Source organism: Patella vulgata, chromosome 8, assembly GCF_932274485.2.
Source record: "Patella vulgata chromosome 8, xgPatVulg1.2, whole genome shotgun sequence".
NCBI lineage: Eukaryota > Metazoa > Mollusca > Gastropoda > Patellidae > Patella > Patella vulgata.
Genome location: NC_065886.2, coordinates 33,355,929 through 33,368,744, shown reverse-complemented (window position 1 = coordinate 33,368,744; position 12,816 = coordinate 33,355,929). Strand labels below are relative to the sequence as shown.

Here is a 12,816-nt window from a genome sequence, read left to right as displayed (position 1 = left end):
CAGACCTAGTGTAGCCGCCAACCCCGAACAGACAGACAGACAGACAGACAGACAAACGACAGTCACAAATATTAGTATAGATGTAATAACAATCGATGGATGTAGTATAATATAATATATTAATGTATAAACAATCTATAGATCTGGTATACTAGAATATATTTAATGTACAAACAATCAATGGATGTTGTATAATATAATATATTTAAAGTATAAACAATCTATGGGTGTGGTATTATGTTTTGTCAAACAATCTACGGATGTGAGAATATATTTAATGTAATATATAGATTTATAGATGATGTAATGTGCAATACAACAAATTTAAAAATAACCATTTCGAATATTTAATATGATACAATATTAATAGTGAGGTTATTCTTAAGACATAATATATTATATTAATAGTCTAATTATTCTTAGATATATGATAAAATATATGATAAAATATATTAAAGTCTCATTGCGTCATTTAATAGCGATATGAAAACAGCTATAATGTAAAAGATAAATCTATAATAGGAATATTTGTCTAAAAATGGTTAAATTCCCTTCAGTATTTACAAAGATATGTTGAATTGAAATTTGATTTCATCGCTTGTAATAAACAAGAAATAATGAATTTTTGGGCAGATGAAATGACTGGTTAAACAAAACAAATGATATTATGTTAAGAGACGAAGAGGCCAGTTCAAATAAAATACATGATACTATATTAAAAGATGAAATGGCTGGTTATATAAAATGCATGATATTATATTAAGATATAAATGTACATATGAAGGATTGACTGTTTGACAGAAATACATGATAATAATATGGGAGGAAGAAATGGAGATATTTGTCGCACAGAGAAACTTAGATTATGATAAAAAATGAGAGATTATATATTTTGATTAATATATTGTTTTAAATGATGGTTGGGTACTGGGTCGTAGCAATCCCATGCCCCTTTTGTCACAAACAATTCACTAGAATAATAGTCTTCAACCAGGCCTCTGAATTCTATTTTCGTCACCATGTATTCCCATTATATCGTCACATTATCGCGGTGGAATTTCACTCGGTCGTCACGTGATAACTTCTATGTTAGACATTTGTGTCAAATGAATTAGGTATCAATATTAGCTTTAGTTCTGTTTAAATTAAATTTAACAACAATCTATGCGAATGCTATCATCTTCCTATATTAGGGTGCCCCACCATAAATCAATATCTCCAAATATTTCGACAATTATACCACAAAACAAGATTTTTACTTACTTTCTCACATTTATAATCCCCAAATAAACGGTCGTGTTGTATTTAATAAGTTATAACCATTTAACATCAATAAATCTTTAAAAAAATGATTGAAAAAGTTTACAAAGCGACGAGATTACAATCGGGCAGTTTTGAGTGCAAAATAGGTTACGTGCCCTTGGTTTGAAATTAGTTCCTCTTAACCAGTTTACCGACCGTTCTCCGCTGATTGACAGGCCGGGATAATCAAGACAATTTTCTACGAAATATTACAGAAAGCTAGATCAATAAATCTAATTTAGAAACACACACGTTAGGTAACTCAACGTTTGTTTTGAGAACCCTGTAAAAGCAAAAGGAAAATACTACTAGCTTCGGGGATATTAATTTTACTAAAACCAGAGGACGGCGCCCATAACGGTATAGTTCATAATAAAGCAAATTAAAAAACAAAATGAACTTTACTTTCTAAAGCTGCTGTAACAACTAAACAGCTCAATATTACTATTATTCAGAATCGTTAACAATGGATTTTTACGGCTTCAATAGTTGATAGATGTGTTGAAAATTTTACGTGCGATGGCTATTTATTGCCTCATAGAATATAATGCTGAATATTCTCGTGCGAGCCAGAAATCAGTTCGGGACTCGTCACTGGAGCGTGCATAATCGCTGTAGTGAGTTAAACTTTTGGCTGCATGGGGCACCTTAATGGCTATGTCCACGTCGCCCGTCAATACTGGTAAGTTGCTACCTATCTGAACTACTGATAACTTGCTACCTATTTGAACTTAATAATTTGCTTCCTATATGAACTGATAACTTGCTACCTACATTAACTACTGATAACTTACTACCTGTATGAACTACTGATAACTTGCTACCTGTATGAACTACTGATAACTTGCTACCTATATGAACTTAATAATTTGCTACCTGTATGAACTGATAACTTGTTAAATATTAAAAGGTACCTTCTCAAAAGCGAAGTGATATCAGGAAACGTGAAGCGATGGTTTCGATCGTATGACATACGTAGTGATTCGCCATTGTTAATTTGCTTGAAATCATCCGCGTCTGTCGCGACACCTCGCCGACTTGTAAGTTGAACACCCACATCCCCACCGACCTCATGTTCCTGAAGCAACGACCGCGAGTTTTACAACATCTACACGTTGCTAAAGTGCTTTGCAATTCCCGGACTAAAAGCTACGTTATCCCCCTTTCCGACACACACGTGAACAGTAGCGTCCAATCAGAGGTTGTGACACAAACACACTCAAATCAAACATGTCGACCTTGGCATTGAACGAACCTTGAACTTTGAAACCTGATTATCACGGGTAGACATTTTAGCTGCAAAGCGCGCGACTTGGTATTTGCGATGATTAAGAAATCTGACAGGCCCCCAAGCTGGGTCAGTACCAATCAAAATTAGAGCCGAAATATGCGGGGTATTACGTGAAGGCCTTGATAAGATCAAGCCTTCTACTGAAGATGTACCGACCTATGCATTTAACAAATTTAGAAATGTGTAGTAACTATACTACATAGCTCTATAGAACTTAAATGTAGTAAATGTAAATGTACTATACAACTCTATAGAACTTACATGTAGTAACTGTACATGTACTATAAAACTCTATAGAACTTACATGTAGTAACTGTACTATAAAACTCTATAGAACTTACATGTAGTAACTTTACTATACATTAACTCTATGGAACTTTGATGTTGAAGTTGTTATACAACTTCTGTAACTGTACTAAACAACTCACATGTGAAGGAAACAGAAACTCTCCCTCCCTCTCTCAGAATATCATAGAAGCCTTTATAAGGTCGACATATTGTAATTTTTGCGCCTTTAAATATAAGGAACATGATCTTTTCTTCCTGTTGAATCTTTGTTTTAAAACACCAGAATAAAGCTGTCATATTGTCATCGTCAGTATAATTTACATCGTATCCTGCATCATTGACTAAAACCTTTATTGTATCTAATATTCCCAGGTAACAGCTATGATGTAATAGATAACTACATTTACCATAGTCGTCCACGTCCTTAAAGGAATCTTTATATGGTCGACAAATTATTATCCTAGCACCTTTTGAAATCAGAAAACTGATCTTTTCCATCTTTTGAATCTTTGATAACAAACACCGTAATAATGGGGAATCATCCTTGTAAAGCGACTCATTAACACCTAACCCTACTTCATTCACTAGAAATTCGACAGTTTCAAAGGTACCATTAAAACAACTTTGATCCAGTAAACTTACACCATTGTTATCCACAGCATGTAAACTTACCCCTTTTGATGACAGGAATTTAAGTTTTTTTACAGGACTCGTGATCGAAACAGAGCAGTATATTGCCTGTGTGAAAAATGTATTGTATTTCTGACTGACATCCATCCCTACTTCATTCACCAGATATTGAACAGTTTCAAAAGTACCATCTTGACAACTAGTATGCAGTAAACCCCTATTATAGTTGTCTATAGTTTGTAAACTTACACCTTTTGAAGATAAGAATTTTAGTTTACTGATTGGATTTACGCTAGATATAGAACAGTACGCAGCTGGTGTACTACCTTCACTGTCTTTTTGGTTAACACCCAACCCCACTTCATTCACCAAGTATTCAACCGTTTCAATAGTACCCCACCCACAGCTAACATGCAGTAAACTCGAATTATAGTTGTCTACAGCATGTAAATATACACCCCTTGAAGACAGGAATTTCATTTTTTTGATGGGGGTTATATTAGACCTAGAACAGGCCTTAATTGGTGTCATACCTTCATCGTCTCTGTGACCAACATCTAGTCCCACTTCATTGATTAGATATTTCACAGTTTGAAGTGTACCGACTATACAACTAACATGAAGTAAACTACGGTTTCTATCATCAACAGCATGTAAGCTACACCTTTTTGACAAAAAAAACTTGAGTTTTTCGACAGTATCGATATTCGCCATCACAGAATAAAATACCGGAATTTGCCCTTTCTTGTCTTTTTGATTTATGTTTAACCCTATTTCATTCACCAAATAACGGACCGTGTCAATAGAACCATGTTTACAACTGTGGTGTAGAACACTACAATTATTGTCATCTACCACATTGAAATCCATACCTTTATCATGTAAAATTCTCATTTTATCAACAGAAGAACAGCACATGAATAAAATATTTTCATCAAAATGATTGATATTAATTTCATTCGCATTATTTAAAATAGATCTAAACATCGAGCCATCAAGTAACTTTGTTGTTTCAAGAATTATGGTCTGGATATACTTGTTCGGCGTATCAAAAGACGGCACCATTTTAATTAGTATTTCGAAACACTGTTTGTCAACATTAGATATTATTTCTAATATTGGAATTCGACCGACGTTATCAGCCTCTTGTAATAGTGACCCGGCTTGGATTAACTGACGTAGAATATGAGCTGCATCGACATCCGTTCTACCGCCGAAAGAGCTACTAATATTATGAATGGGTAATCTGCCTGTATTATCCTTCACATTAACCTCCGCGCCGCTGCTGATCAAACTGGATACAGTCTGTGATTTGCCTCGCGCAACAGCCAGGTGAAGTGGCGTACTGCCACTTTCATCTTTAGCATTTACATCAAATGCCGTATCTATCAGAAAATTAATTATTTGACGATTGTCGTGCTTTGAATCACAAGCATTGTGAAGAACTGTTCTTGACTTAGTATCGAGTTTGCTTTTGTCGAAGTTTGTGAAATTACTGATATTTTTAACAGTGTCAAATTTATCTGAGTAAACCGCTAAATGTGGTAATGCCAAAAAGTCTCCGATTTTCTTTTCTTTTAAAAGATTGGTTTTTTCGATAGGGTCATGCATGGAAACAGCAGCGAGGCTGATGATATCCCATCCCATATCTGTTTTTTCCTCAACTAATTGGGGTAGCCGAATTTGAAAATAAAAAAGGGCTGCTTCGAGACATCTCATGTCTCCATGAAATGTGATGTAATGAAGAAAATTGCCACTTTCCTGTATTTCACGAATATCTCCCAAATTTATAAATATGGTGTCGTGCAAAAAATTGGCTATATCATTCATATCAAGAAAATGTTATAAAAATGTACAGTCAGTGAAAGCAGGATGTCTGAAGATATCAGCATTCTTATCCTGTAATTCTTTAATACATCGCATTGAAAGGTCATCGTAATAGCTGTCACGGATTATAATGCATCGATCGTCTTGGTCGTTTGTTCTAACCAGTGCCATCAAAAGCTCAAAAGAACAGTATTGTAAAGCCATTTCCATGCATTTACCAGAAAGATGGTGTAAAAATGGAGCCTCAACAAAGTCTCGCAATGAAAATATTTTCACATAATTTTCTTGAATGTGTTTGATGAATGTATCTGAAAGTTCATTGAGTTTACACTTAACATCTTTCAGTTTAAATTCTTTGCATATGTCTTGATTAATTGTCGAAATTAATGACTGGACGATCGCGGAAGATCTCTGTTTGAGGTCTTTTTCTGAAACTTCATGCAAACAAAATACTAGCAGTAATGTAGCATATATATCTTCATTTTCCTTCCAAAACGTTTCTAATTCCAAAATAAGAAAATCATGCGAACTATCGAAAACCTCCGGTATTTTATCATTAATTAACTTACTACACAAACTGACAATTGCCAGAAAACCGAAGCAGTCAGAAATTTTGGAAATTATCTTATCAGAAGTTACTCTATAAAAACCTAAAAATTTGCTTTTTTCTTCAGCGCTTAAAGAAAAGTTGCTTTTATGAAGAAATATTTGAGTTGTCTTTTTAGTATTATCCAAAAATAAATCATATTTGTCTAATTGATATTTAGAAGAATGGTAAATATAATCTCTCATTATATAAATGATAACTAAATTGCCTCTTTCTTTGTTAATGCGAAGAGTACCGAAATGGGTGGGCCATTTATCAATACGTGCATGTAATTTATTAAATTTACCATACATGTCATCGATGATACATAGATACTTATCGTCTAGAAAGTTTACTTCCTTTAAATCATCCATGCCATAAATCAATAATGGTTTATATTCAGGACGTTCTTCAATGAACTGATTGGCTATCATCATTGATAGAATCGATTTACCATCTCCCGCCGCTCCCATAATTCCTAGGATGTGATGACTCTTCAGTATCTTCAAACCTTCACTAAGAGCACGAGTCTTTACATATTTCTTTTCTTTAACATAATTAAGGTTGGTCAGTGCTTCGCCTGAAGACAAACATTTTAGTTTATTGAAATGATAAGTTACACAATGGTTCACAACAAATTTGAAACAGATCTGTTAAATACAGCTGCCTCCATTACACTTTTCGGCTAATGGGGCAAAACTCTGGAATGAAAGGTTGCGGAAAGCTGATTATCGACAGGGACCGTCTTCGCATGCTTCAAACGAATTTGAAAAAAAAAAATCTGTTACATATTATAGTTCCTATCGCATTCACAAGGTTTTCGAAACGAAAGGTCTCGGAAAGCTGATTATCAACAAGTTTCGTCTTCGGATGTTTCAAACAAATTTGAAAACAATTTGTTAAAATTTATAGCCCTATCGCGTTTACAAGATTTCCTGAACGAAAGCTCGCGGAAAGCTGATTGTCGACAGGGTTCGTCTTCTGATGCTTCAAACAAATTTGAAAACAATAGCCTCTATCGCGTTTACAAGATTTTCTGAGCCAGAGGTCGCGGAAAGCTGATCATCGACAAGGTTCGTCTTCTCATGCTTCAAACAAATTTGAAAACGAAATCTGTTAAACATTGTAGCTTTTATCACGTTTACAGTGGCTACAATTTTTTTTATCCTATTGATGAGTCCTATTGATTCCTCCGACCATCTCTTGCAAAATATAGGCGTATGGCAACCGGTTGATATCAGATGGTTGTGAAAACTTGTTTTCTTTTTAGGTTATAACTATTATATCATTGTAATAGCATGGGTGTGTGTGTGTGTGTGTGTGTGTGTGTGTGTGTGTGTGTGTGTGTGTGTGTGGGGGGGGGGTGGTCTGTATCCTGGCATATGAGCAAGCTAATCATTGGAATAGAATTATTTTTTTTGGAATACATTTTAACTTGTCTGAACATATATATTGTTTTTTTCTTCTTTTGAATTCTAGTAAATCCTACCTTTCATTGTGTGCAATCGTGAACTATCAACACCCCTTTTACCTGAAATTGATGCGAATATTAACATTGACTGTGTACGCGTACATATATCTCAAAGACATTGTTAGATTATTTGGTTGGAGTTGGTGCAGTTTTTAATCATGAAATTGGCAAGGATGTCTAGGGGAGCAAACTCCCATTTGCAGCATCGACAGAAATGAAATGAAATGGGGTTTAACGTCCTACTGTTCTGCCAGCACCGACAGAAATTTAAATGTTATGTTACGAGTTTATTATTAGGAGTACTATTTTAACGTTCAGAGCTTTCTGCAATAAAACATCATTCTCCGTTACTAAACTATGTCCCTTTGTATAAATAAGTAAATAATGACCATCTTTTACAAGACATTTAATTTATATTTCGCCAATTGGTTTTGTATTAAATGATGGAATTTTTGGATATTACAAAAATGGAAATAAACTCTACCCGCGCAACACATCCTGATCAAATGTTATGTGAGGCATGAAAAATGTACTACAAATTATGTAGATTCCACAATTTAAAATATGGCCATGATAATTATTACAAAGATTTAATTTACTTACCGAAGTAATCGTCAAACCGAGGCGGGTTTAATCTTTGACAGCTGTCCTGTTAGTATAAAATAATTATATTAACAAAAAATTTTGTTCAGGGCAATCACCTTTACATTGACGGACGGGCTACACATCTATAACAAGCAAAATATGAATCAATGTACTTCTATTCGATTTACATGTTAACAGAACTGACCGATATTTGATATGATTTATCTGATTTTTAATATTCCAGGGTCTGGTAGATAATGGAGGGGGGTCGATGTTGCGATAGAGACATCATTCAATACATACCTGTAACCCTGTCAATAATGTTTCATCTGTAGTAATACCTGATCTGTTTGGCCCATCTCCGCAAAAACCTGCGATTAGAATATATTCCATTGTAATTGGTAAGAAAACCCCCAGCGATAAGAAATATAAACAAATAAACGGAGATTGGACTCTTCCACGACAAGGGTCGGTATGAAATGTTTGCCGGTATCCCTCTCTCAAATCATTTTATCCACAAGAAAATACCCAAAGTCGTATAATTCTCAATCTGACTAAAACATAGATCCCATTTCATTTCGTTTTTATAGTTTAAAATTTCGTTTTACTTGCCTTCACTAGACTAGGATTTGGAAGAGTTGTTATATAACCCGCGTTCTGGTTGATATGAGTGATTAGCCAATAAAACGGTCTGTTGTTGCAAGTTCTTTGTGTGCGTACACTTCATGTAGTGGAGGCAATCGAAAGTATAAAAAATGAAACGAAATATAGATCTGTATTTCAATCAGATTGTAAAAATGTATTCTGAGGATCCTTGTATGTAACGTGACTTGGTTGATAGAGAGTCCATTTGTGGTTTGTGTTTGTCGTTACTCGTTGTCCATTTATAATAAATGTCGAAGACAGTTAAATTCTTGGATTATCCTCTTCTCTTATTACAGAGTCGTTTATGTCTCTCAGTGTTCTCACAACAGCTAGCCATTCGATCAACACATAATAATATTCAAAATTAAAAATATGAATTAGAATTCCATATTGGTAAATTTTAATCAATATTGATTTTGTTATCTTGCCTGAAAGTATTTGATCCAAATATCTAATATTATGGACACGATGGTTAGCGCGTCCGCGTTGTATCTGTCATTGCGTCAACTGGTGTGGTTTCGAATCCTCGGTTGTAAGTGAAAAGGAGTAGGGTCACCTGTCCAACCTCGTGGGTTTTCTCCAGGTCCTCCGGTTTCCTCCCACTGCTAAAGACCCCCACGCGCAAGCGAAGTATTGAAATAAAATTGAACCATATGTTAGTCCCGAAATGGCCTAGTGTGTGTCGAGTTGAGGTAAACCCCCTCTCTCTATATATATCTCTCTCTCCCTCTTATCTATCTATCTCTCCCCCCTCTCCCTCTCTCCATGTAATAGAGCTAATTCTTTTTGCACAGAACAAAAAGAAACTTTTTGTTTTTGCTAGTATTGCAATTTTTTTTTTACATTTGTCTTGGTGCAATTTAGATGTTACAATCAGCATTCGCAGCATTGGAGATGTAAAAGCACTATTATATCAACATAGCACTGACTTTTTACTTAAATCACCGTTATATAACAATAGCAACCGTTCGTCATATTTCTTGAAATTTATTGTAGATAACAAACTTTTACTGTAATTATATAAACTAATACGATTCTAGTCTGAACTGTATGTGTTGTGAATTGACATTTCATTTTTAACAAATCAATTTTATTATAATAATATCATAACTAACTTGATATTAATCGTCTAACAGCTGCGGAATAACCATTTTCCTTTAATGCATCAATAAATTTTCCATAAGCTGTGTCACCCGAGTATAAAACTATTTTCAATAGTTTAGCGGCAGCATCTGATTTACTACCCAAGACAGATCGTTCTATTATTTCTACATCATTATCTTCGAAGACAACTTTTGAAATAATAAACGAGCAAGACCAACAGGGTCATGTTTAATATCCTCTATAAGATAAGTATAATTATCCTGTATCCTGTTATATTGGTCATTAGGAATTTTCCAGTTCGAAATGGCATTTTGCAAGCGTTTTTCTAATGCACTATAAATATTCTCTCAACAACAATGTTAACTTCAGTTTTAAATCTTTGACTTGACCCTTTCTTTTTCTTCGTTTCATTCTATACATGAAAAGTACAAAAATAAAACATTTAAAGATGATAAAATAGGGTTAGATGTATATAAAATAGGTACTAGGCAAGAAAACACACGTCTACAGCAGCTAAGTCGTCCGTGAATTCACTATCAATCTGTCCTATTGTCAATCTTACGGTAAACATAGAGTTGGTGACTGGTGTTTGCATTTATTTTGTAATATCTTTGACGCGCTGAATTCATTCTATATATAAAGAAGGGAAGTAACTCTTTAAGTAAATTATTCTATATCAGGACCAGGGCTGTCGGTAATTTTTCACAGTTGATTAGCAGCACTGCTAATCAAAAAGTCCAATTTTGCCAAATTTGATTAGCAAATTTAAAAATTGATTAGCAGTTTTTCAGTTTCAATGTAAATAATTAGATATTACTTTAATTCATAACAAATATGATAAGATTCCATTCTGACTATTCTTAGATTTTTTTAGCACTGCCACAAGTACTTGTGACAGTTTGTAAATGTGATGTAGACATTTAGTTAGGTCTTATGTCTGAAGCCAATTCTTGACAGTGACTTCCGAAGACCCACTCATTTTAATTGTTATTTTTTTGTTACGTTAGAAATCTTCGTTAGAAAACGATCTCGTCTGCTTTTTATCGTGTATTACCATTTTTGTTCAATCGGGCGCACCTCGATTAACTAGACACACGCGATATAAACAATAATATTTTACGGGAATTTTTACTTTGATTTATCATTTTACAATACGTTAACATGTATTTATTTTTTTATATTTTATTTACAATACGTGCGATACACTGGAGTTATTTATTTCAAAATGAATATGATATAATTACTTGATGTCTCGCAACGTGAGTGCGACTACTTGATTCCCTATTTCCGGTTTAATCGTCCCTATTCATAGAGTTATGTCCCTGTGTTATATAGTATTGTGTCTGGGTAGTTCGAGAAGAAAATGTCACACGGAGAATTCAGTTTTGTTTATAAAATTTTATTCAACATTTTATACACGTTGAAAGTGTTGAGAAAGCCTTCTAGTCTTCAAAATGTGGATTATTCTTGTGACAATATCCAAAATGACAGGCACATTAATGATTCGCAGTAACTGCGAATCAAAAACGTCAGATTTTAATTTTTGGTTAGCAACGGACGAAATATGTATCGCAAATTGCGCTGCGATACTGGTTGTCGGCAGCCCTGATCAGGACGCAGACTAGCAATTATTTGCCCATTGACTTCAATGTTAAATGGCTGTAGCATCACAGCCTGTAGCCCTTTGTTCCAATCGTTATAGGCACAATGGGGACCACATTTGGCAATCTCCTCATCATAATTTTGTAGGGGCTTGATTTTTTGCTACGGGGATTTGAAGTTGACTAGGGTAAAAATCTCACTTCCGACACAATGATTGCTCTGCAGAAAGACACTTTACATCCCCTATCCCTCCGCTGTAATATCATCAGTATTACCCAAAACTGCTATGAAATTGCAAATTTGATCCCTTTTCTCCAATTATAGACCAAAAAGTCAACCCAAAAAATGCAGGATGAGGGGAGAAAAAAATTAAGGGAAAAATTGTCTATTTTTCACTCGCACTTTCATGAAATAGAGGGAAATAATTACTAGTTTTAGTCCTATATAAACAAGTAATTGTTATTCACCACAGTGATGGAATCAAAGAACATCAATTGAAAGATCAGATGATGACTTTCACTATTAAAGCATTCACACAATGTTACAGAATAACACATATACACACATGATGAATGTTTCTGTCACTGTACCTTTGACGAGATTCTACAAAATGTGCAAGGGTAATGGGATTTAAAGGAAATAATGAAAATTCGATAGGTTTCTTTGGCTCATGAATCTGGACAGTGCTTAATATACATTTTAGTCGCTAACCTTTGTCAGTAGAAAATTAATAAGATTTTCTGAAAAGAAATGAAATGGGTTTAACGTCCTACTGTTCTGCTCCGACTTGGCTAATGAAGACGGGTCTCGAAATAGAACATGTCATTTATTCAATATGATTCGGCGTCTCATTGCAGTGGAAATCAAATGAAATGAGGTCTAACGCTCTACTTTTCTGACAGATGATAATCATACACTAATTTATGAAAATTAGACGGTCGCAAACGCGTTTGCCTGCTATTTCAGCTCGTGAGTACAGCAAAAAATGATGAAACAATTAATGACGATTCCTGAAAAAAACAATACTATTCAAGAGTGGTGCTAGACACTGTTCATTAAACAGAATTTAAATACTTTACATTTTTAACCATTAGTTTAGTCAATTTAAAAAAAATTTACATTCCCGAAAAAAAACCCAAAAACAACGACCGATGCCCGAAAACTGTCGCAACAAAGCCGGATGGCTCGACCAAAAGCTCATCGGATTTCAGGCACTTTATTTCCCCCCCCCCCCCTCAACCCGTCTGCCTAAAAAATACGATTGACTGAATGTTGGGAGCTGTAATGCTTGCAAAATTATGTATTTTTGTGTCTTGTAGAAAGGGACTAAGGCGACAAGTCGATAACACGACGTTACGACAACAATCACGCCATAATAAAGACTTTTGGCAAGCGTAAATTTCTGGTCCGTATCGCGTATCCGTATGGATTTTGCGTGTGACGTAATCAAAGTGTGTGTATTTCTCATTCGTGATACGGCACACG

General features: G+C 34.6%; 1 protein-coding gene across 1 annotated transcript; it reads right to left on the bottom strand.

The window, feature by feature from the left end:
• Positions 1-1,111: 1,111 nt before the first annotated feature.
• LOC130014053 (putative ankyrin repeat protein RF_0381) lies at positions 1,112-7,420 on the bottom strand. The gene is made up of 4 exons (XM_056102876.1): positions 7,414-7,420; positions 4,762-4,896; positions 4,251-4,383; positions 1,112-1,136 (listed from the first exon to the last, which is right to left on the bottom strand). The coding sequence occupies exons 1-4, from the start codon at positions 7,418-7,420 to the stop codon at positions 1,112-1,114; spliced, it is 300 nt and encodes a 99-aa protein (XP_055958851.1).
• Between the last annotated feature and the right edge of the window lie 5,396 nt (positions 7,421-12,816).